Source organism: Rattus norvegicus, chromosome 4 (genome assembly GCF_021556685.1).
Source record: "Rattus norvegicus strain SHRSP/BbbUtx chromosome 4, alternate assembly SHRSP_T2T, whole genome shotgun sequence".
Classification (NCBI taxonomy): Eukaryota; Metazoa; Chordata; class Mammalia; order Rodentia; family Muridae; genus Rattus; species Rattus norvegicus.
Genome location: NC_141537.1, coordinates 24,321,165 through 24,347,408, shown reverse-complemented (window position 1 = coordinate 24,347,408; position 26,244 = coordinate 24,321,165). Strand labels below are relative to the sequence as shown.

General features: G+C 41.7%; 1 protein-coding gene across 1 annotated transcript; it reads left to right on the top strand.

Moving 5' to 3' along the window:
- The first annotated feature begins 465 nt into the window (after window positions 1-465).
- Window positions 466-26,244, top strand: LOC147994711 (uncharacterized). Its single transcript, XM_087659857.1, has 5 exons — window positions 466-1,424; window positions 12,441-13,083; window positions 14,544-14,642; window positions 15,406-15,584; window positions 26,056-26,244. The coding sequence occupies exons 1-5, from the start codon at window positions 1,248-1,250 to the stop codon at window positions 26,242-26,244; spliced, it is 1,287 nt and encodes a 428-aa protein (XP_087515983.1). The 5' UTR covers window positions 466-1,247.

Here is a 26,244-nt window from a genome sequence, read left to right as displayed (position 1 = left end):
TTCACAGAAAATAACAAGGCAGCAAGTTAAAATTAGATTTAGAAGGTGTTGATCCAGGAGTACCAGAGAGAAGGACATGCTAGCCACATGAGGATTAGAAGTGCCTAACCACTGAGCTGGTGTGAAATGGTAAAAATAAACGGGTGGGTGTGTCTTTCATTCACGGATCCAAAATAGCTCCTGGGAAGATGGATTCATGCAAACTACTGGGAACACAAAGTTGTATGAACAAAAACCCACTGCTACAAAATAGTATAAGTACAGTAGTTTCACATTTTTGAGAATGATCAAATTTCTGTTTATTGTAAAGCATGCATGAGTTGCATGAGTAACATTATACAAATGGAGGAGAATATATATATATATATATATATATATATATATATATATATATATATATATGAGAGATAGGCATAGATATAGATATAGATACATAGATGAAAGAATGAGAAATGCAGCCAAGAAGTCAGAAGTTTAGAAATGCTAAAATGTTATCTCACCCCTAAGAAACCCTAAATACCCCAAATTCCAGACCTTGCTCTGTCAGTAAGTAGGTAAAAGGTCACATTTCTTGAGCCCGCTCTCTGTATGGAACTAGGTGAAAGGGCATAAGATAGTGAAAAATCCCACGCAGAGAGATCCTTACTCAAGTCTTGGGAAATCGCGGACCCCAGACACAGAGAGACCATTTTGGATGTAATAAGCAAAGGCGAGGTTTATTACAGAGACCTATTACAGAGATCTCCGGGCCGACACGTATCCCGCGCAGGAGACAGAGGTGTCAGCCACGAAACTCAAAAGTCAGAGGTTTATATAGAGAAAGCTAGGGGGTTTTGGCGTGGTTACATACAATTGGCTCATTCAAACATAGCAGTGAGAACAAAGCAGAAAGAGTACGTGTTAGAAGTCAGGGGCTTATCAGGGTCTGGAGGATGGCCCTGAGTGAGCTGGGGGGAGATGTCTTTCTGCCAGACGTCCCATGAATCAGTCCCATTAACTCAGGCTGGTTCCTGCATTCCTTTTCTTTATGGCTTGCCAGTCCTGCCTGGACAGTGTTTCCTGTGCTCCTTTATCTTTATGGCCTGCTAGTCCTGGCTGCAGGGCTTAGCCCTGGGTCTGTGGCCTTTTGGGGTTTATTCTTTTAATTTTTATATTTTTAAACCTAGAATTCGTATAATTTTCTTTTCATTCCCGTCTTCTCCTACTAAATAATTCTAATCTTAGAATTTTGATTGTCTTTAATTTTAATGTCTTATTTGGTCTCACCAGTTGTCCTAACTGACTGGTACTGTTGTCTCACAATCATCAACCGCACAGCACCCACTCGATTTTTAACAAAAGCAATTAACCTGTTTGTCACGCAGGAGCCAAAAACTAAAAACAAGAAAATTATTAATAATGGCCCAGCTGTAGCAGAGTGTAGGGTAGTCATCCAGGGAGAGCTACTAAACCAGCTCTTGAACTATCTCTTATGTGTTTTTCTGTCTGTTTTTTGTCTAACCTTTTTCTAAGTTTATTTATGGAGTCTTTAATTACTCCTGAATGGTCTGTATAGAAGCAACATTCTTTCAGTGTAGCACACAGGCTCCTTCTTTAAGGAATATCAGGTCTAATCTTTTTCTATTTTGAAGGACTACCTCTGAGAGGGAGGTTAGGTATTCTTGGAGGTCAGCTAAAAAGTCTTTCACTCTTTTTATATCTGAGTCAATGGCAGTTTTGAATTCTCTATAAGCCTTGTATTGTAGGGCAATGGTAGATGTCCTTGTGCTCCCCTTGCAGCACCTAGATAGCCTTAAGTAGCATCAGGATTCCAATCTGGACACTATCTGAACCTATATACCAAGGTCATGACTGTCTTTCAGAACTTCTAAGCTTATACAGGTTGTGATCCCTGAGGCACAGTCCCAAGAAGTGTTAGGAGTATTAACATATGTAATGTTACATCATTTGTATAGAAATCAAGCCTATCCCCACACCTATCTCGATGGAACCCAGGACAAACATGACTGAATTTCCCTCTAGGTCCCAGCTCTCAGCCCTAACAGCTAGTACACGGCTGGTGAGGGCTGAGAATTGACGGCTGTCAGGGTGGTCAGCAGCACCAGGTATGGTCCTTTCCAGCGAGGCTCGAGTGTTTGGACTCAGTGTAGCTGCTTCCGACCTGGAACTGATGGGATGTCTCAGGGGTCTCCGGGGCATAGGCTGCTGTCAGCTGTGAGCAGATTTCTTTCTGTATCACCTGTAGGTCTTTTAGCCTGGCACACAAATCATTATTACTATGGCACTATGACATGTTGGTTCAGTAACATCATCTAATACAGTCAGGGGAGCTGAGGCCCCATATAGGATCTCAAAGGGGGTAAGGCTGAATTTGGAAGGGGTATTTCTTGCTCTGAAGAGAGCAGGAGGGAAGGAGTGTCACCCAGTCTGTGCCAGTCTCCATGGTCAATTTGTTCAGGGTCTCTTTTAGAGTTCTATTTATTTACTCTACCTGTCCTGAACTTTGAGGTCTGTAAATACAATGTAATTTTCAATCGACCTCTAAATACTTGGCCACACCCTGGCTTACCTTGGCAATGAAAGTAGGGCCGTTGTCTGACCACGGTCATTCAAGGCCGTTGAATGACCTTCATTCATGAAGAGAACTGTTCCCGTCTGTGGACAAGGTCCTCGGCTTTCAGCAGGGGTCAATCAGCCAGTCACAGAGGTCTTTCCTCCAGCCATGTGCTTCTGTCAGTGTTTGACACTCGTGCTGTGGTGGCTCCAGGTCCGGATTGGGCAGCAAGTTGACCAGATTGTCCCCAACCGGTGGAGAATCTAGTCCATGGCAGCTGACCAGTGGTCCCATCTTTTGGGACACTCTATCAGCCACTCTATCACAGTTTAAGTCCTGGATTGGGTGATAATTGTTAGTGCCTGGCTGGCAGGAGTGATGTGTTCCAAGCAGAACAGCTCTAAGCCATTCATCTCCCAGCATCAGTTACTGGTGCACTGAGATAGGTCTTAAGCTCCACATACACAGTCTATAGATATGTATATACATGGCCTCATCTAGCCATTTTAGCCCACGCAAGCCAATTTGGAGAGCAATTTTCTCATGAGCAAGGGATAGGGGCAGTCAGGGATGACCATGAATTAGTGGGTGGGTTACCCGGCCCATGCCAAGGTCCACTGTTCTTCGGGCAGTCCATAAGTATTGTTCGTTGCCAGTAGCTCTTTGTACTCAAGGTCTTTGGATATTGGCCCACTGGAGCATAGGAGCACAGAGCATTGGGTCCCTGTATCCACAAAACAACTGGGCGGGCTTCCCTTCTATCTCTGTGCATAGCCAGCACCAAGAGGCTCTCCAGTGTCCCCTCTTGTTCTTTTTGGGGCAGTCCCTGACCCAATGTCCTTTTTCTTCGTATTAGGCACACTGATCTTTAGCCAGGAATTCTCTTCTGTTGTCAGGTACTATCTTCTTAGGTTCCCTAACTACTGTGGCCAGTATATGTTCCTCTCTCGTCTTTTATCTCTCTTTAGCTCTCTAACTTCTTCTTTTTTTTCTCTTTTTTTCTCTAGCTTCCTGTTCTTTTTACCTCTTTCTTTTTTAACCTTACTTTTTTTGTAACTTATACTAACTCTCAGCAACTTAACTTAACCCTTTAAATTTCTGTAACATTCTCTTTATCCTTTTCTTATCTTAGCCAGATTGGTGGGGCATTTTCTAGTCCCTCAGAGACCCACCCTTGGAGTCTGGCAGCAGACCTGGAGCACTCCCTACCTTCAGGCGTCTGAAGAGAGCAGACAGAAGTGAGGGCCTTCTATCCATGTCTGGAACATTTTTTCTGGCCTCTAGTAGGATTCCATCTTTCCTCGGTGATAAAGAAGACCTGTAATAGCTACTAACAAGCATCTTAAATGGGATGGTGAAAAAACAAGGGAATCTTGAGAATAGAGGTCCACTGAAGAGGGCAAATAGCATTTAGTCACACAGCTAAGCCAGGAGGCTTTCTTGGACAAAAAGACCTTGTGTCTGTGAAACAGAAAAGTGAGCAGAGGGGCAGTCTATCTGTTACCGGTTGTCTCTCTGGACTTAGATTTTCCCTTAAGGAGTACCTCCCTTTAGTGTCAGCTCAGTGGCTTTATCGCTCAAGAGACCCATCCTCTAAATGGCACTAGGCTTCCAGTAACAACTAATAACAAAAGGCTGGAGAGATGTTAGAATCTGGGTGTTAGATACTAAGCAGCTGACAAAAGAATTGAAACCAGTTCACCTGAGGCTTCTTGTCTCTTACATCTAATAAAGAGATTGTTAATACTATAGTACCAACCTTTAATAAAAAAAAAAAAAAAAAAACTATAGCTCTCTCCATGTCTCTGAATATCAGGACTGCAGTAGTAGTCCTTCACCAAACTGTCTCAGTGGGCTAAGGGCCCATGGAAAAGAAAACATTAATCCTGACCTTGGCCACAGCCAAAGCCTGAATTCAAAATTTTGACTGGCAAAACAAAACAAAGTTCTTTACAGTTTGTTGTAGATTTTTTGAAACTATTTTAGGGGCTTCTCTGTCCCCCAACCTGGGACATTTCGACCACAGGGGCAGGAACTGGCTGCTGCTGCGGGGGGGGGGGGGGGGATAGGATCAAAGGCATTCACCATGCTAATGATGACCAGTGAGAAAAGTAATTTAATGCTGGAGACTGGCTCCTCCATTGGAATAGGGCCAGCAGATAAGGCAGGCTCCTTAAAGAACTTCTAATGAGCACTCTCTTTCTGTGAGCAAGAGTTGAAGGTCTGGCCACTAAAAGCAGAAATTTTTTTTCTTGTTCTTGTTTTTTTTAGAGTCTTCCCTCACCTCACTCTCAGCCTTTTTAGATCATTCTTCTTGTAGCATTTCTAACACAGCCTGTCCCTTTTTTATAGCCTGTTGACAGCATTTCTGATCTTTTAGGCAGCTACGCACTAAGTGCCATACCGGCTGAAACTCCGCCTTTAAGATTCCTTGTTCCCAAGCAAAATTTAAATCTTCCCCAGCTTATCACAGCTGTCTACTGTGAGATTCCCAGAGATAGCGAACCAAGGTGTAGTAATTCACTAAGAAATCTCTCTATAGTGTTTCTTTTTATCTTAAGCCTTTTCTTTTTTTTTTTTTAAGATTTTAATTATGTTTATTTATCTGTTCTATCTTTTTTTTTTTTATTAACTTGAATATTTCTTATATACATTTCAAGTGTTATTCCCTTTCCCGGTTTCCGGGCAAAATCCCCCTCCCCCCTCCCCTTCCTTATGGGTGTTCCCCTCCCAACCCTCCCCCCATTGCCGCCCTCCCCCCATAGTCTAGTTCACTGGGGGTTCAGTCTTAGCAGGACCCAGGGCTTCCCCTTCCACTGGTGCTCTTACTAGGATATTCATTGCTACCTATGGGGTCAGAGTCCAGGGTCAGTCCATATATAGTCTTTAGGTAGTGGCTTAGTCCCTGGAAGCTCTGGTTGCTTGACATTGTTGTACTTTTGGGGTCTCGAGCCCCTTCAAGCTCTTCCAGTTCTTTCTCTGATTCCTTCAACGGGGGACCTATTCTCAGCTCAGTGGTTTGCTGCTGGCATTCGCCTCTGTATTTGCTGTATTCTGGCTGTGTCTCTCAGGAGCGATCTACATCCGGCTCCTGTCGGTCTGCACTTCTTTGCTTCATCCATCTTGTCCAATTGGGTGGCTGTATATGTATGGGCCACCTGTGGGGCAGGCTCTGAATGGGTGTTCCTTCAGTCTCTGTTTTAATCTTTGCCTCTCCCTTCCCAGCCAAGGGTATTCTTTTTCCTCATTTAAAGAAGGAGTGAAGCATTCACATTTTGATCATCCGTCTTGAGTTTCGTTTGTTCTAGGGATCTAGGGTAATTCAAGCATTTGGGCTAATAGCCACTTATCAATGAGTGCATACCATGTATGTCTTTCTGTGATTGGGTTAGCTCACTCAGGATGATATTTTCCAGTTCCAACCATTTGCCTACGAATTTCATAGACTCGTTGTTTTTGATAGCTGAGTAATATTCCATTGTGTAGATGTACCACATTTCTGTATCCATTCCTCTGTTGAAGGGCATCTCGGTTCTTTCCATTTTCTGGCTATTATAAATAAGGCTGCGATGAACATAGTGGAGCACGTGTCTCTTTTATATGTTGAGGCATCTTTTGGGTATATGCCCAAGAGAGGTATAGCTGGATCCTCAGGCAGTTCAATGTCCAATTTTCTGAGGAACCTCCAGACTGATTTCCAGAATGGTTTTACCAGTCTGCAATCCCACCAACAATGGAGGAGTGTTCCTCTTTCTCCACATCCTCGCCAGCATCTGCTGTCACCTGAGTTTTTGATCTTAGCCATTCTCACTGGTGTGAGGTGAAATCTCAGGGTTGTTTTGATTTGCATTTCCCTTATGACTAAAGATGTTGAACATTTCTTTAGGTGTTTCTCAGCCATTCGGCATTCCTCAGCTGTGAATTCTTTGTTTAGCACTGAACCCCATTTTTTAATAGGGTTATTTGTTTCCCTGCGGTCTAACTTCTTGAGTTCTTTGTATATTTTGGATATAAGGCCTCTATCTGTTGTAGGATTGGTAAAGATCTTTTCCCAATCTGTTGGTTGCCGTTTTGTCCTAACCACCGTGTCCTTTGCCTTACAGAAGCTTTGCAGTTTTATGAGATCCCATTTGTTGATTCTTGATCTTAGAGCATAAGCCATTGGTGTTTTGTTCAGGAAATTTTTTCCAGTGCCCATGTGTTCCAGATGCTACCCTAGTTTTTCTTCTATTAGTTTGAGAGTGTCTGGTTTGATGTGGAGGTCCTTGATCCACTTGGACTTAAGCTTTGTACAGGGTGATAAGCATGGATCGATCTGCATTCTTCTACATGCTGCCCTCCAGTTGAACCAGCACCATTTGCTGAAAATACTATCTTTTTTCCATTGGATGGTTTTGGCTCCTTTGTCAAAAATCAAGTGACCATAGGTGTGTGGGTTCATTTCTGGGTCTTCAATTCTATTCCATTGGTCTATCTGTCTGTCTCTGTACCAATACCATGCAGTTTTTATCACTATTGCTCTGTAATACTGCTTGAGTTCAGGGATAGTGATTCCCCCTGAAGTCCTTTTATTGTTGAGGATAGCTTTAGCTATCCTGGGTTTTTTGTTATTCCAGATGAATTTGCAAATTGTTCTGTCTAACTCTTTGAAGAATTGGATTGGTATTTTGATGGGGATTGCATTGAATCTGTAGATTGCTTTTGGTAAAATGGCCATTTTTACTATATTAATCCTGCCAATCCATGAGCATGGGAGATCTTTCCATCTTCTGAGGTCTTCTTCAATTTCTTTCCTCAGTGTCTTGAAGTTCTTATTGTACAGATCTTTTACTTGCTTGGTTAAAGTCACACCGAGGTACTTTATATTATTTGGGTCTATTATGAAGGGTGTCGTTTCCCTAATTTCTTTCTCGGCTTGTTTCTCTTTTGTATAGAGGAAGGCAACTGATTTTTTTGAGTTAATTTTATACCCAGCCACTTTGCTGAAGTTGTTTATCAGCTTTAGTAGTTCTCTGGTGGAACTTTTGGGATCACTTAAATATACTATCATGTCATCTGCAAATAGTGATATTTTGACTTCTTCTTTTCCGAACTGTATCCCCTTGATCTCCTTTTGTTGTCTGATTGCTCTGGCTAGAACTTCAAGAACTATATTGAATAAGTAGGGAGAGAGTGGGCAGCCTTGTCTAGTCCCTGATTTTAGTGGGATTGCTTCGAGTTTCTCTCCATTTAGTTTAATGTTAGCAACTGGTTTGCTGTATATGGCTTTTACTATGTTTAGGTATGGGCCTTGAATTCCTATTCTTTCCAGGACTTTTATCATGAAGGGGTGTTGAATTTTGTCAAATGCTTTCTCAGCATCTAATGAAATGATCATGTGGTTTTGTTCTTTCAGTTTGTTTATATGATGGATCACGTTGATGGTTTTCCGTATATTAAACCATCCCTGCATGCCTGGGATGAAGCCTACTTGATCATGGTGGATGATTGTTTTGATGTGCTCTTGAATTCGGTTTGCCAGAATTTTATTGAGTATTTTTGCGTCGATATTCATAAGGGAAATTGGTCTGAAGTTCTCTTTCTTTGTTGTGTCTTTGTGTGGTTTAGGTATAAGAGTAATTGTGGCTTCGTAGAAGGAATTCGGTAGTGCTCCATCTGTTTCAATTTTGTGGAATAGTTTGGATAATATTGGTATGAGGTCTTCTATGAAGGTTTGATAGAATTCTGCACTAAACCCGTCCGGACCTGGGCTCTTTTTGGTTGGAAGACCTTTAATGACTGCTTCTATTTCCTTAGGAGTTATGGGGTTGTTTAACTGGTTTATCTGTTCCTGATATAACTTCGATACCTGGTATCTGTCTAGGAAATTGTCCATTTCCTGAAGATTTTCAAATTTTGTTGAATATAGGTTTTTATAGTAAGATCTGATGATTTTTTGAATTTCCTCTGATTCTGTAGTTATGTCTCCCTTTTCATTTCTAATTTTGTTAATTTGGACGCACTCTCTGTGTCCTCTCGTTAGTCTGGCTAAGGGTTTATCTATCTTGTTGATTTTCTCAAAGTACCAACTTTTGGTTCTGTTGATTCTTTCTATGGTCCTTTTTGTTTCTACTTGGTTGATTTCAGCTCTGAGTTTGATTATTTCCTGTCTTCTACTCCTCCTGGGTGTATTTGCTTCTTTTTGTTCTAGAGCTTTTAGGTGTGCTGTCAAGCTGCTGACATATGCTCTTTCCTGTTTCTTTCTGCAGGCACTCAGCGCTATGAGTTTTCCTCTTAGCACAGCTTTCATTGTGTCCCATAAGTTTGTGTATGTTGTATCTTCATTTTCATTAAATTCTAAAAAGTTTTTAATTTCTTTCTTTATTTCTTCCTTGACCAGGTTATCATTGAGTAGAGCATTGTTCAATTTCCACGTATATGTGGGCATTCTTCCCTTATTGTTATTGAAGACCAGTTTTAGGCCGTGGTGGTCCGATAGCATGCATGGGATTATCTCTATCTTTCTGTACCTGTTGAGGCCCGTTTTTTGACCAATTATATGGTCAATTTTGGAGAAAGTACCATGAGGAGCTGAGAAGAAGGTATATCCTTTTGCTTTAGGATAGAATGTTCTATAAATATCCGTTAAGTCCATTTGGCTCATGACTTCTCTTAGTCTGTCGACATCACTGTTTAATTTCTGTTTCCATGATCTGTCCATTGATGAGAGTGGGGTGTTGAAATCTCCCACTATTATTGTGTGAGGTGCAATGTGTGTTTTGTGCTTTAGTAAGGTTTCTTTTACGTATGTAGGTGCCCTTGTATTTGGGGCATAGATATTTAGGATTGAGAGTTCATCTTGGTGGATTTTTCCTTTGATGAATATGAAGTGTCCTTCCTTATCTTTTTTGAACACTTTTAGTTGGAAATTGATTTTATTTGATATTAGAATGTCTACTCCAGCTTGCTTCTTCTGACCATTTGCTTGGAAAGTTGTTTTCCAGCCTTTCACTCTGAGGTAGTGTCTGTCTTTGTCTCTGAGGTGTGTTTCCTTTAGGCAGCAGAATACAGGGTCCTCATTGCGTATCCAGTTTGTTAATCTATGTCTTTTTATTGGGGAGTTGAGGCCATTGATATTGAGAGATATTAAGGAATAGTGATTATTGCTTCCCTTTATATTCATATTTGGATGTGAGGTTATGTTTGTGTGCTTTCATTCTCTTTGTTTTGTTGCCAAGACGATTAGTTTCTTGCTTCCTCTAGGGTATAGCTTGCCTCCTTATGTTGGGCTTTACCATTTATTATCCTTTGTAGTGCTGGATTTGTAGAAAGATATTGTGTAAATTTGGTTTTGTCATGGAATATCTTGGTTTCTCCATCAATGTTAATTGAGAGTTTTGCTGGATACAGTAACCTGGGCTGGCATTTGTGTTCTCTTAGGGTCTGTATGACATCAGTCCAGGATCTTCTGGCCTTCATAGTTTCTGGCGAGAAGTCTGGTGTGATTCTGATAGGTCTCCCTTTATATGTTACTTGACCTTTTTCCCTTACTGCTTTTAATATTCTTTCTTTATTTTGTGCGTTTGGTGTTTTGACAATTATGTGACGGGAGGTGTTTCTTTTCTGGTCCAATCTATTTGGAGTTCTGTAGGCTTCTTGTATGTCTATGGGTATCTCTTTTTTTAGGTTAGGGAAGTTTTCTTCTATGATTTTGTTGAAGATATTTACTGGTCCTTTGAGCTGGGAGTCTTCACTCTCTTCTATACCTATTATCCTTAGGTTTGATCTTCTCATTGAGTCCTGGATTTCCTGTATGTTTTGGACCAGTAGCTTTTTCTGCTTTACATTATCTTTGACAGTTGAGTCAATGATTTCTATGGAATCTTCTGCTCCTGAGATTCTCTCTTCCATCTCTTGAATTCTGTTGGTGAGGCTTGTATCTACAGCTCCTTGTCTCTTCTTTTGGTTTTCTATATCCAGGGTTGTTTCCATGTGTTCTTTCTTGATTGCTTCTATTTCCATTTTTAATTCCTTCAACTGTTTGATTGTGTTTTCCTGGAATTCTTTCAGGGATCTTTGCGATTCCTCTCTGTAGGCTTTTACTTGTTTATTAATGTTTTCCTGTGCTTCCCTAAGTGTGTTCATGTCTTTCTTGAAGTCCTCCAGCATCATGATCAAATATGATTTTGTAACTAGATCTTGCTTTTCTGGTGTGTTTGGATATTCCATGTTTGTTTTGGTGGGAGAATTGGGCTCCGATGATGGCATGTAGTCTTGGTTTCTGTTGCTTGCGTTCCTGCGCTTGCCTCTTGCCATCAGATTATCTCTAGTGTTACTTTGTTCTGCTATTTCTGACAGTGGCTAGACTGTCCTATAATCCTGTGTGACAGGAGTGCTGTAGACCTGTTTTCCTCTCTTTCAGTCAGTTATGGGGACAGAGTGTTCTGCTTTCTGGCGTGTAGTTTTTCCTCTCTACAGGTCTTCAGCTGTTCCTGTGGGCCTGTGTCTTGAGTTCACCAGGCAGCTTTCTTGCAGCAGAAAATTTGGTCTTACCTGTGGTCCCGAGGCTCAGGTTCGCTCGTGGGGTGCTCCCCACGGGCTCTCTGCAGCGGCAGCAACCAGGAAGACCTGTGCCGCCCCTTCCGGGAACTTCAGTGCACCAGGGTTCCAGATGGTCTTTGGCTTTTTCCTCTGGCGTCCGAGATGTGTGTGCAGGGAGCAGTCACTTCTGGTTTCCCAGGCTTGTCTGCCTCTCTGAAGGTTTAGCTCTCCCTCCCACGGGATTTGGGTGCAGAGAACTGTTTATCCGGTCTGTTTCTTTCAGGTTCCAGCGGTGTCTCAGGCACAGGGGTCCTGCCGCTCCTGGGCCCTTCCCCACGGGAGCCCAGAGGCCTTATACAGTTTCCTCTTGGGCCAGGGATGTGGGCAGGGGTGAGCAGAGTTGGTGGTCTCTTCCGCTCTGCAGCCTCAGGAGTGCCCACCTGACCAGGCGGTTGGGTCTCTCTCTCACCGGGTCTGGGAGCAGAGAGCTGCTGCGGGCCGGGATCCGCGGGTGTGGGACTTCCGGTAAACACAGAACGTGCCCGGTCCTAGAGAAATTCTGCTTTCCTGTGTCCCAAGCTCACCAGGCAGCTTTCTTGCAGCAGAAAATTTGGTCTTACCTGTGGTCCCGAGGCTCAGGTTCGCTCGTGGGGTGCTCCCCACGGGCTCTCTGCAGCGGCAGCAACCAGGAAGACCTGTGCCGCCCCTTCAGGGAGCTTCAGTGCACCAGGGTTCCAGATGGTCTTTGGTTTTTTCCTCTGGCGTCCGAGATGTGTGTGCAGGGAGCAGTCACTTCTGGTTTCCCAGGCTTGTCTGCCTCTCTGAAGGTTTAGCTCTCCCTCCCACGGGATTTGGGTGCAGAGAACTGTTTATCCGGTCTGTTTCTTTCAGGTTCCGGCGGTGTCTCAAGCCTTTTCTTTTTAAACAGCTCCTGAAGAGCCAGAAAAATTGGGTGAGACTTGAGAAGTCCCCATGCTCGCTGCAGCAGCTCCGCAGCTAATTTCGCTCCCCCTTACTGTGTGTTGGGAGCACAAGCACAGATAAAACACTATGTTTTAAAAAATTAACGTTGGCTATCAACCAACACACCTCCACTAGAGCGGGGTCCATAAAATTAAGTTTCTTACTCACTATACTTGTTTTATACCGGAGGCCTAATCTGGGGAACTTTTTTATTTACCAGCGGTTTTGTCCTAAAGGTTTTTGTTAATGTCTGTTTACACAACTGTTAACAGCAGCTAGGCTGATCAAGGGGAGTAAAGGGAGGGGCATCTCTCCTTGGGGAGGAGGCTCAAGAGAGAAAGACAAAACTCCCTGGCAGAAAACAATTTCTCTCAAGCAAATTATTTTTAACTTTTAACTTAAGCACCAAGAGGACCAAGTAAAACTCTTTGACGAACAAAGCAAACAGTTTCATGATTTCAAACACAGTCGTCAGTCCAAGATTTCAAACACAGTCATCAGTCCAAATTCAAACACAGTCGTCAGTCTAAAATTCAAAAACGAAACAAAAGCCAAAAGGACACTCAACAATACCACAGAAAACAAGCCAGACAAACGAGACCAAGACAAAGCATCCTATAACCAATTTTCACAGATGCCTGGTACCTTTAGTACCTGGCCCAAACTGCAGCTTAACCTTAGCTGCTTTTGGGATGAGATGGACCATCTGATTCCACCTCCCAACAGGATTTTAGAGTGTCCTCTTGTCCTAACATCCGTACAATGGTCCACCATCAAAGACAAAGGGGTTATCACAGTCTGCCCCATGGCAAAGAAAAAGAACACCAAACACAGAAACAGAACACAGACAGCAGACACTAAGGAGCACTCTGTCTCCTTTGTTCCAGAAAACCACAGTCAGGTCCTCCTGACTGCCCACAGCCGGGCTCTTCCGACTGTTCTCTGCCCATGGAACGTCTTCCAGGGGCTGCAGCCTGCGGGCCCCGGGGCGTCCCCCGCTTCCGCAGCCAGAGGGTCCTCACAAACCACAAAGGCAGCTGCACTGAGTGGGGATACACATCCACCCTCTTAGCACAGGGCAGGAATACACATCCACCCTCTTAGCACAAGGCAGGAACACACATCTGCCCTCTTAGAACAGGGCAGGAATACCCATCTGCCCTCTTAACACAGGGCAGGAATACCCATCTGCCCTCTTAACACTGACCAGTACTAAGACACACACATATACACACACGGCGGAACCAAAACAGAGACAGACACAGACTGACAATTGCGGCGCCGCTCACACAGAAACACTCAGACAAACATCCAACTCACCTCCAAGGGGTCTTCAGAGTCTGGGGTGGTCGCGAAGATCCCGGACGAGCCCCCATTATGAAAAATCCCACGCAGAGAGACCCTTACTCAAGTCTTGGGAAATCGCAGACCCCAGACACAGAGAGACCATTTTGGATGTAATAAGCAAAGGCGAGGTTTATTACAGAGACCTATTACAGAGATCTCCGGGCCGACACGTATCCCGCGCAGGAGACAGAGGTGTCGGCCACGAAACTCAAAAGTCAGAGGTTTATATAGAGAAAGCTAGGGGGTTTTGGCGTGGTTACATACAATTGGCTCATTCAAACATAGCAGTGAGAACAAAGCAGAAAGAGTACGTGTTAGAAGTCAGGGGCTTATCAGGGTCTGGAGGATGGCCCTGAGTGAGCTGGGGGGAGATGTCTTTCTGCCAGACGTCCCATGAATCAGTCCCATTAACTCAGGCTGGTTCCTGCATTCCTTTTCTTTATGGCTTGCCAGTCCTGCCTGGACAGTGTTTCCTGTGCTCCTTTATCTTTATGGCCTGCTAGTCCTGGCTGCAGGGCTTAGCCCTGGGTCTGTGGCCTTTTGGGGTTTATTCTTTTAATTTTTATATTTTTTTTTCTTTTTTCTTTTTTTCGGAGCTGGGGACCGAACCCAGGGCCTTGCGCTTCCTAGGTAAGCGCTCTACCACTGAGCTAAATCCCGAGCCCTAATTTTTATATTTTTAAGCCTAGAATTCGTATAATTTTCTTTTCAATAGGCCCTTAAGTGCATGATTCCAGCCTAGTAAGATAACAGGAAATGAGCTGACTAACCACTTCTCTAGCATTTGTAAACTGCTTGCTCTATAGAAGGAAAGCCCTGTGACCTGTCTTAACTGCAATTTGTCACCCCCACCCCCAGCCCCAGTAAATGCGGACATCTGAGACTATAGGAAACTGATGGGTCCACGGAGCTCGGGCTCAGATAATTTAAATTGATTGGTCTAGAAACTATGGAGGTGTACAAATTGATTGGCTTGCACCACGTGGACTCTTGATACAATGAAATAATTGGTTTGCGATGTGCGGGCTTTGTTGGAAACCCTATAAAAGCTGTCCCAATACTGCACTCGGGGTCCGCCCTCCTCTACCCCATGTGATCTATGACTGTGGACTCCAGCGCGCTTGGAATAAAAGTCCTCTTGCACCGAATCTGGTTTCAGTGGTCTTTGGGGACAAGCGGATCTTTGGTGGTGATCCTTCGGGTCCAACATTTGGGGCCTCGTCCAGGATGCAACTCATCCCCGACCCATGTACACCAGGTACGCAGCTATGCTTGAACAAAGTTTGTGTTCTGTGTTTTGTGTCCTGTGTTACTTTCTGTCTTGTCTTTTACCAGTTTGTTTCTGGGGCCTGGAGAGGGGTTGGAGGCCCCTCAGTGGTCGTGTTCGCTGTGGGTCCCATGAGGGGCTTACAGCTGTGACAAGCAGATGTGCTGGACATCACAGGTCACAGCCCTGGAGGATGCTCCAAGAGGAGAAGGGTTCATAGGGGACACGCTAGAATCCCTTTGGGAGTGAGGAGTGATGTGGAATCCGCTCCCCTTCATCTGTCTTTGATGCCTGTTGGGAAGGAGGAGTGAAACAGAATCTGGTCCCCTTCATCTGTCTCTGGTTGGAAAGGAGGAGTGAAGTGGAATTTGCTCCCCTTCATCTGTCTTTGGTGAGCTCATGGAAGCTCTGGTCTGAATCATTTTGGTTTTGTGGTGATCTCGCTGCAGCTGCTAGTTTTTTTGTTTCTGTGAGCACTTCTGTTTTTGTCTGTTAATCTTTTGATTGTTTTTCTGTGTGACAAATGGACAATGGGACAATCACTGTTGGACTGAAGTTAGAACAAGGGCTCACAATCTATCTGTGGAGGTAAAGGGATCTAAGTGGCAGACCTTAGAGCAGGTGAGCCGAGTTAAGAGTAAGGTTTTTCAACAGGGACCTTCCGGCCACCCTTACCAGATTCCCTACATCCTGGTTTGGGAAGATGTGGTTCTCTCTTCCCCTCCATGGGTTCGGCCCTTTGTTTAACTTTCAGGGAGCCACAAGACTGAGGTCTTGGCCCTTGGTGGAATGTCTGGAGTTGAAAAGGGCAACAAGATAGACAAGCCTGATAAAAAGGAGATCTATCCGGACCTCCAGACTGACCTGCTTCTCTCGGGTCCCCAACCTCCATACCCTCCCACACTTGCTCCCCATCCAGCTGTGATGCCCCAGGTATCCCCTGCTAATGCCCTGCCTGTAACCTCAGCCCCAATTGAGAACGTTATGGAAGGGGAAGTAGAGGGGAGGGGGGGTGGCCTTGGATACAACAAGGAGCCGTAGGGCAGGGACCCCAGACACCACTTTCATGCTACCCCTCATTTAGCTGTGTGACTGAATGCTATTTGTCCTCTTCGGAGGACCTTTATTTTCTAGACTCTCTTTTTATCTTACCAGCCCACTTGAGATGCTTGTTAGTAGCTGTTACAGGTCCTCTTTACTACCGAGGAAATACAGAATCCTACTAGAACCCAGAAACAATGTACTCCACAGAAACAATGAAAGGCCCTCACTCTTGCCTTTTGATTTCAATATGCCTGACGGTAGGGAGCGCCAGTTCTATCATCAGGCTCGAATGTTGGGTCTCCAAGGGGCTAGAAAATGCCCCACCAATTTGGTTAAGGTAAGGGAAATGGTCCAGGGGCAGACAGAATTCCCCTCAGCATTCTTGGAATGTTCGATGGAGGTTTTCCTTCAGTTCATGTCCTTCGATCCTACAGCAGGAGAACAGAAGGCCACTGTTATTGTGGCCGTCATAGACCAGTCAGCTAAAGATATAAAGAGAAAGTTAACCTTGAGGGGTTAACCTAAGTTTCTGAGCAAGTACAAGTTGCAGAGAAAGTAAGGTTGATGTGTGGTTCAGCGTCTGTGCACATAAGTGAACAGCACCTAGTAGCTGTAGAGGAAGATGCTGAAGATATCATAACAGAGAGACTGATGAAGAGAAAGAGGAAAGAAGACAGAAAGAAGAGGAAGTTAGAGAGCTAAAAGACAGGAGAGGAACTTATACTGGCCACAGTAGTTAGAGAGACTAGGAAGACAATACCTGGCAACAGAAGAGAATTCCTGGCTAAAGATCAGTGTGCCTATTGCAAGGAAAAGGGGCACTAGGTCAGGGACTGCCTCAGGATAGAGGGGAAGCTCACCCAGGGTTTTGTGGATATGGGGGCCCAACACTCTGTGTTCCTACGCCCAAGTGAACCAGTGTCCATCAAAGGACTTTGGGTACAGGGGGCTACCAGCAACAAACAATACTCATGGACTACCCAAAGAACAGTGGACCTTGGTGTGGGCTGGGTAACCCACTAGTTTATGGTCATTCCTGACTACCCCTATCCCTTGCTCATGAGAAATTTGCTCTCCAATATGGCTTGTGTGGGCTGAAGTGGCTGGGTTAGGCCATGTGTATCTGTATGTGCAGACTGTGTATGTGGAGCTTAAGACCCAGTCTGACCCTGTCTCAGTGCACCAGTACCTCATGCTGGGAAATGTGTGGCTTAGTGCCATTCTACATGGAACACACCACTGCTGCCAGCTGGGCACTAACAATTATCACCCAGTCCAGGACTTAAACTGTGGTAGAATGACTGACTTCAGCACTACTGTGCCTAACCCCTACACTCTTGAGTTCTATGCCACCTTCCAGAATTTGGTACACCATTTTAGACTTGAAAGTTGCATTCTTCTGCCTGAGCTGGGTACCCCAAAGTCAAAAATCATTTTCCTTTGAATGGAATGTCCCAGAAGATGGAACCACTGGTCAGCTGACATGGACTAGATTCTCCATCAGTTGGGGGCAATCTGGTCACCTTATTGCCCAATCCTGACCTGGGGCCACCATAGCACGAGTGTCAAGTACTGGCAGAAGCCCATGGACTCCTACTGAAAGCTGAGGCTACCTTGTCTACAAACAAGAACAGTTCTCTTCATAAAGGTCAGAGATGAGTGGGTGCTGCCATGGTGGACAACACAAATGTCACCTGGGTTAGACAAATCTCTACACGCCAGTACATCAACACCGCAGATGCCTTTGCCATCTCTTGGATGCCCTGATAAAGGCAACAACTGCAAGTATTATTCATTTCCCAGGACATCATGAGGGAAGGATTCAGTGACATGGGGCAATAGCAAAGCAGATCAAGTGCCTCGAGAAATGGCTATGCAGGAGCTTATCCTTTTTGCTGGCCTGCAAGAGTCTCTCACTGGGAGTGGGGATCTAACTAAGGGATGTCCCTTAGAATGTACAACACAAGAAAAGGCCAAAATTGCTTAGAAGAGGAAGGACAATGGCCCACTTGAGGGGAAAGCTATACTCCCCAAAGAACAAACAAAAGACTCACTTTGCCAAATACACAAATGGACTCATTTAGGGGTAAGAAACTTATTCAAGTAGTTAACACAAATGTAATAGACTTTAGGATTTTAGCCAGAGAGGCAGTAAAAAGGTGTAAAGTATGTCAGCAAGTGAATGCTTAGCAAGGAAACAGGGCAAAGAGACTTAGGGAGTTTATTGGGATGTCTAAATTACAGAAGTTAAGCCAGGAAAATATGGTTAAAAATACCTTCTAGTGTTTGTACATACTTTCTCTGTATGGGCTAAGGCTTCTCCTACCAAGCAGGAAACAGCCACTATGGCAGCCAAGAAGATATTAGAAGAAATCTTCCTGAGGTCTGTGGTCCCCAAGGTAATTAGATCATTCAGTAGCCCTGCTTTTGTTGCCTAGGTAAGTCAGGGTGTGGCCAGGTATTTAAAGACCGATTGGAAATTACATTGCATCTACAGACCTCAAAGTTCAGGACAGGTAGAGAGAATGAATAGTACTCTAAGAGAGACCCTGACCAAATTGACTAGGGAGACTGGCACAGACTGGGTGGCACTCCTTCCTTCTTGCTTTCTTCAGAGCAAGAAATACCCCTTCCAGATTCAGTCTTACCCCCTTTGAGATCTTATATAGGGCCTTAGCTCCTCTGACTGTATTAGATGATGTTATTGAACCAACATGTCATAGTAATTACGATTTGTATGCCAGGCTAAAAGACCTACAGGTGATACAGAAAGAAGTGTGGTGTTAGCTGGCAGCAGCATATGCTGAGACATAGGCTTTTTTAAAACCCCTGAGACATCTCACCAGTTCCAGGTCAGAGACTTGGTCTACATATGACAACACCGAGCCCAGACACTTGAGCCTCGCTAGAAAGGACCTTACCTGGTGCTGCAGACCATCCTGACAGCCGTTAAGTCTCAGCCCTCACCAGCCGAGTACTAGCTGTTGGGGCTGGGAGCTGGGACCTAGAGGGACACTCAGATCTTTAAAATGCTCCCTGGATCTGCAAGTCAGATAAGTGGATACATCAGAGATGTGACTGGTGGGGTTTGCTTTAATGCTCACTTGAGGAGTGCGCTTTGGAAACAAGAATTTTACATTTGCCCTGGCTCCATTGAGATAAGTCCCCCAATCGTAGGTGTGGGGGTAGGCTTGATTTCTATTGCAAATAGAATGCCTTCTATGAAGACATTGCACATGTTAGTACTCCTAACACTTCTTGGGACTATGCCTTAGGGATCACAACCTGTATAAGTTTAGAAGTTCTAAAAGGCAGTCATGACTTTTGTGTGTTGGTTCTGATAGTGCCCAAATTGGAATCCTGATGCTAAAGATTTAGTAAGACACAAAAGAGTTGAGAATTACTTGGCAATTATCTTAGGGCTCAGTTTAGGTGCTGCAGGAGCAGCTACTGGACATCTGCTATTGCCCTGCAACATAAGACTTTTGGGAAATTGAGGGCTGCCATTGACTCTTAGATATAGAAAGAGTAAAAAAGACTTTTTAGCTGACCTCCAAGAATCCCTAATCACCCTCTCAGAGGCAATCCTTCAGAATAGAAAAAAAAAAAAAAAAACTAGACCTATTATTCCTTAATGAGGGAGGTCTGTGTGCTACACTAAAGGAAAAATGTTGTGTCTATTCTGCTCCTGCTGCTTTTAGTTGGGCCTTACATAATTAATAGGTTTATCACTTTTGTCAGAGAACGGGTGAACGTGGTCCAGATCATGGTACTTAGACAACAATACAGGGGCCTTCCAAAAAGCAAGGAAGCTGAACTTTAATTCTCCCAGTTCTAAGATTAGAACGACTAACAAGAGAGAAGAAGTGGGGACTGAAAGAATGAGAAATGCAGCCAAGAAGTCAGAAGTTTAGAAATGCTAAAATGCTATCTCACCCCTAAGAAGCCCTAAATACCCCAAATTCCAGACCCTGCTCTCTGCCAGTAAGTAGGTAAAAGGTCACTTTTCTTGAGCCCCTGCCCTGTATGGAACTAGGTTAAAGAGCATAAGATAGGCCCTTCAGTACATGATCAAGTCTAGTAAGAACAGGAAATGAGCTCTCTAACTCCTTCTCTAGCTTCTGTAAACTGCTTGCTCCATAGAAGGAAATCCCTTGTGACCTGTCTTAATTGCAATCTGTCACCTCACCCCCACCCCCACCCCCGGAGCCTGCGCAAATGCAAACCTCCGAGACTATAGGAAACTAACTGGTCCACGGAGCGCGGGCTCAGATAATTTAAATTGATTGGTCTAGAAACTATGGAGTGGTACAAATTGATTGGCTCGCACCACGCGACCTCTTGATGCAATGAAATGATTGGTTTGTGATGCGTGGGCTTTGTTGTAAACCCTAAAAAAGCTGTCCGATGTCCTTTACCCCCACATGGCATATGACTGTGGACCCCAGCGCGCTTGAAATAAAAGTCCTTTTGTTGATTACATCAAATCTGGTTTCAGTGGTCTTTGGGGATGAGCAGATCTTTGGTGGTCGTCCCTAAAGTTGTATGAACAAAAACCCACTGCTACAAAGTAGTGTAAGTGCAATTTCACATTTTTAAGAATGATCAGATTTCTGTGTATTGTAAAACATGCATGAGTAACATTATACAAATGGAGGAGAATATATTTAGTAATATATATATTTATTTATAAATATGTACACATACATTTATATATACAGAGAGATAGGCATAGATATAGATACATAGATAGAGAAGATATATCTATACATCTATATCTCTATATATTTACATGGACCCTCTTACATGTGGAAGAAAATGTTTCATTTTATACTTCCATGTTAAAGAAATAAAAGATATAATACATTTAAAGATTTAATTTTGTTACAGCCCTAATTTTTTTGATCGTTTATAATCAATTAACTGGAGTTTTGGATGACACCTAAAAGAATTGCAACCCATGGTACTATGCAGTAATTAGTTTCAGGAACATTTGGCTAGGGTTTTCTCTTAAACTATATCTTAAAAAAAAAAGATGTCTGGAAAATGATTCTCCACATACAAAAAGGTTTTTTTCTACAGAAATTCTCTGTAAGACATAATCAACAGCATTATTAATCTATAAATAAAATAGAGAAATTAGGCTGGAACTGGTTTGGTAAGCTAACTTTTAGTGCTTGAAGGCACTGTACAGGCTACAGGGGAAGAAAGAGCATCCATAATCTTACTTACCTGTCATTTCTGCCAACTATAATATCAACTGTCAATGGAAGATGTCTTTGCTGCTACATTAGTGGCAAAACAGTTGTTGGGCAAACAACTGCACTCTAATTGGATTGGAGTCCACTTCATAAAAGAAAATTCATCTCTGGAATTATTATGTCAATGAAAGCACACTTGGTGGAAAAGATCATATGCCTTGGACAGAGGTGCAAGGAATTTATTATTGTTTAGCTAAGGTTACAGATTGAGTAACTGCATTATAAATGTTTATGTTTTTATCAATAGAGTAATAATCCTCTCTGCTTTAATCAGTGAAGTTTTTCTTCCCAATGAATGTTGAAATCCACAGACTCTGGACTAATAAAGATACTAAGAATGAGGGATGACTGAGTGTTCAACTCTGTAAATGGGGTTTATTCTTCCACTCTGAGGCTTAAGAAACATTGCAGAAAGGAGAGTAGAATAAAATGTAAGGATAAAGTCATAAGGAGCTTGACTATGAAATGCTGTTTTCTGATAATTTCACACCCATTTCAGACATGAATTACAACAACTACCACTGCCTGCATTGGGTTTTCAGAACACTGAACCTCTCAGTAGTCATCAATCCAGAAGGAGCTCATTGGAATCCACCCTTCCCTGCTGAACTATTAGCTACTGATTGATTCAAAGGAGGTAAGGGAGTAATTATCTTCAGTTGTGACCCACTGCAGAGCTCACCAGGCTCTAATGGCTAGCTCCAAAACCATGGTCACACAGATGGTCCTGCTTAAGCATCATGGGTCATAAAACAAAACAAAATAAAACAAAATGACATGAATATAGGCAAACACCATGGGGTGAGGAGGAATATTTGACAGCAATGGAAGAAAGAGGAGATGGCATGAGGGGAACATTGTCAGAATTCATTAAATACATGTATAAAATTGTCAAAGAATGTAATGATAAAAAAAAACCACAGGTTCTGATTGTCAGCATTGCTAACACAGTTTAAGAGAATCTTATTTGTTTTACTATTTTTGACATAATACTTTACCTGTATGTGAAATATTTTATTATCAACAGTATTATTGAATAAGCTGCCAAAAAGAATGATTGCTATGTGAGAATATGAAGGCTGTCTGATATTTTTGATTGCTTCTTAGTCCACTCCCAAGAACTTTGGTTTGAACTAGCCTCTCATATTGTAAATACAAGGACACTATCTCCAACTGACAAAATATTCAACTTACTTAACAAAAGTTTAAATAAGTGCTCATCATAAAGAATAGAAACTTCATTATTAAGAATTTCCATAAATAAATTGTTCTTAGTTTTATTTATCCTACTGTATTGACTAATATACATACTGTATATTTCTATACATTTAGTTTACTAATTTATTAATTCTAATGTTTAATAGTTTTATGAGTGAATATGTATAAGATTATTTTATACTCAAAAAGATATTGTTTTAATTCTTTCTCTTCCATTCAGATGACTTTCAAAATTATTGTCTTGTTGCCCCACCCACTTAAATAGAAATAACAAATGAAGCTCATTCTTACCCATTCCCTAACTTTAAGTAGAAAGCATTTTTATTTTTATATTGAATATTTTTTATTTACATTTTAAATGTTATCCCCTTTTCTGAGTTCCCACCCAGAAACCCACTCTCTCTCCCCGCTTCTATGATGATGTACCCACAACCACCCACCTACCCCTCTGAACTTCCTGCCCTGACATTCCCGTACACTGGGGCCTCAACCCTTGACAGGACCAAGGGCCTCTACTCCCAACGATACCCAACAAGTCCATCCTCTGCCACATATGCAGCTGCAGTCATGGGTCTGACTATGTATACTCTTTGGATGGTGGTTTAGACCCTGGAAGCTCTGATTGGTTGGTATTATTCTTATGCAGTTGCAAACCCCTTTACTTTTTTAATCCTCTCTCTAACTCTTCCATTGGGGCCCCCTTTTTCAGTACAATGGTTGGCTGCTAGCATTCGCCTCTATATTTGACATTCTCTGGCAGAACCTCTCAGGAGATGACTAGCTCAAGCTCCTGTCAGCATTTCATCTACACGTTAAACATTTAAGGATTCTACTAAATTGTTGGAGTTCTTGGCTTCTTTGTGTCTGAATTGCCATATCTGAAAAACAGAGCTCACAAGTCATTCCTTGTAGTTGTTCTCATAACAATCAAGAAGCAAGCAGATTATCTAAAAGTCCCCAAAAGATAATAGTTTTCTAATGTATCTGATAAAATAAATAATAAAATGAATTTATTTGCTACAAAGACAAATACCATGTGTGTGCATGCACACACACACACACACACACACATACACACACACACACACACACACACACACACACACACACACACACACACACCTATATCAGTGAGGACATCACCATTAAAGGAACATTACCAAGTAGGAGAATGATCACCATTCATTATAACCCCATAATATAATGAGATATTCCTAATTCTAAATAAGTGTTAAGCAATCACATTAAACATGTATTTTATAATACACACACACACACACACACAAACACACACAATGTTCTATATTCTAAGATACTGCAAGAACTATTATTTTTCTGACAGAATGAATGATGAGAGTTTTATCATACTGCTTTTAAAAAAGCATCAGGAGATGATTTTTTTTAAAAGAAAAAATGTTTTATCTTTTTTTCACATTTCAAAAATGAATTTTTGCTGTTTGATTTATTTGTTCTCTTTGATAAATGTGACTCATTTTTGATAAATGAATTATGAAAGGCTTTGTGTCCTCTTTCTTCATTTTTAATATTTCAGAATATCAAACACAGTAACAGAAAGCTGGAAACACAAACAAAGGTTAAGCTGATGAGTGTTCGACTATGTGGGTTTTGCCTAGTATTTCAAAATACATCTGCAACACATTTTCAGATGGTAGAATTGAAGGGATCTTCCTCTAGTAGAGAAAAAACGATTTCTGTATATACAAGGTATTTTGTCATAAGGGACTGTTAATTATAGAAAGTGATGAAAGTGGAGCTTCCTTTGAATATCATGTACTAATTAGAAGCAGACCATCTGCCATGAAATCTGACAACAATGACACCAGGGCATCCTGGTTATTCCTGTGTCACTGCAATATGATAAATTCAGGCATATCTGTTTGCCCCTCAAAACAGTTTGCTAAATACATTTAAGGAAAACATATCTATTTTGCTAGTTCACCATGATATATTTATAAAAAGCACATACAATACATACTGAATATAAACTGTACACTATAATAAATGAATAATGTTAAATAACTAAGTGTGATATGTATAGAACTTTAGAAGCTAATATTTGAGCCGTCAAGAACTATTTTACAGATGTCTGAAATGGGAGATTTAGTTTTAAAGACAAAATGTGTTCTGATATAATTAATTCAAGCTTCTTTCAATTAATTTTGCATCATGGCAAAAGAGTTGTTGTATTCTTAATTGAAAATGTATTTATAATATTGGAATTAAAGACTATTCCTTAAAATACAACCGTTAAAAGGGTATTTCATGACCTAAAATAATATTATGGTGATTAGAGTGTTAAAATGGAAACAACAAGTAGAAAAATAATATCTGTAAGTGTAGAACAGTATTTGGCTGGGAGCTTAATGGTTGTTTCTTCTTAGAAATGTATATCTACAATTTTCATAATTTCATTAAAAATCCAAACCATACTATATCAGACGCTAACACTTTTGCTAGAAAAATCCTCTTTAACTTCCTTAAAAGTGCTATACTGATACTAGGCAAATGTAGAATATTTGTTGGTTGTTTATGTCATGTTAATTAAAGTGAAACTCTGTACATTATCTTAATAGGAAGCTAATAATTTATTTAAAGTAAGGAAATTTATTTTATTTTACTTTCAAACCTAGTTGAGCTGATGGGCTCAAATTTATAAATATTAAATAATATTAGAAGACAAAAATTATGCTATAAACATGACAGACCAAAACACAATCCTAAGGCAGAATGAGATTCCAGTCAAATCACTCTTAGCCTTATGGGTTAGTCTGTTACTCAAGTCTTTTCAAATTAGTTAAATTGCACTAGGTCAGTAGCAAATGCGTAATTTAAAGTCTTTAAAAAGTAAAAATACATTTTATATGTTATTTTTCTTTTTATCTGGTTTGATTTTTCAATATTCTATATCTTGGTAGTAAGCATGAGTGAAGATTTAATTATATTTCACATTTGAAAGTTCTTGGTATCTTTACCCACTTACAGAAAACTATGGATCAACTAGTCTTTCTTTTCAGTTTCATATTGAGGCCAGAAATTTCAATTTATTCTTATCTAAATGATTCATCTTATCATAGATGAACTCAAATTATCTGAACACTCTTCATAAGCTTGGGCTTAATGAAGTATATATTCCTTTGTTTTGTTTTTGTTTTGTTTTCATTAGAATTTGAGAAATTGCATCAATATTATACAGATTCATGTTGAAAATTTAGGTAAAAGAACAAAGGTTCTTTTACCAATCACTTCCCTATGAAAAAGAGCGTGAATAAATATTTGGCACCTGCATACTAACAGGGGTTCTGATCTGGGCAGAACTGAATAAATTTGGAAAGCACAAAATCTAGAAAAAAGAAAAATAAATGGAGTAAGTTTAGCAATAAAGAATGATATCTTTCGACATTTAAAAAGGAGAGGCTGGAGAGATGGCTAATAAACTCTTTCATGGGGTTGGGGATTTAGCTCAGTGGTAGAGCGCTTGCCTAGCAAGCGCAAGGCCCTGGGTTCGGTCCCCAGCTCCAAAAAGAAAAAAAAAAAGGAACTCTTTTATGGGCCTGAATTCAATCTCAACTCCCAAGTGTGGTAGTTCATAAATGCTTACAACTTGTGTTCCATCTCTCATCTCCTACCTTGCACACACACACACACACACACACACACACACACACACACACACCACAATAAGAATAGAACTTTCTCAGATTAAAAAGAAAACAGAGATGAGTAAAATATAGAAAAAATAAGGTACAAAGTTAAAACGTAAAAGTCAAATTAGTCTGCCATATGCTTCCCAAGTGAGGATGATAGAGATGATGTAATATAGAGACGGCTTCAATGATTGATTTGTATCACCTTCTACACAGTCTGTGAGAATAGCTGTCAGTTCAGTTCATATTCAACATTCTTCATCTCTAAGGCAAGAATCGGCATATGTAAAAGTTTTCTTTTCTGTATGGGGATGTGGGTATGTTTACCAGAGCGTGTGCCTATACATACACATCATCATCGGGTCACATGGATCTAGAGTTGAAGGCCTTTCAACTGTTCTGTGA

What these genes read in the sequence shown, in the direction of transcription:
- LOC147994711 (XM_087659857.1), top strand. Translation starts at nt 1,248, where the DNA reads ATGTCTTATTTGGTCTCACCAGTTGTCCTAACTGACTGGTACTGTTGT. An exon ending in CAGCTGTAGCAGAGTGTAGG is followed by an intron (nt 1,425 to 12,440) that starts GTAGTCATCCAG and finishes TTTTAACTTAAG; the next exon opens with CACCAAGAGGACCAAGTAAA. An exon ending in CACAAAGGCAGCTGCACTGA is followed by an intron (nt 13,084 to 14,543) that starts GTGGGGATACAC and finishes ATCTGGTTTCAG; the next exon opens with TGGTCTTTGGGGACAAGCGG.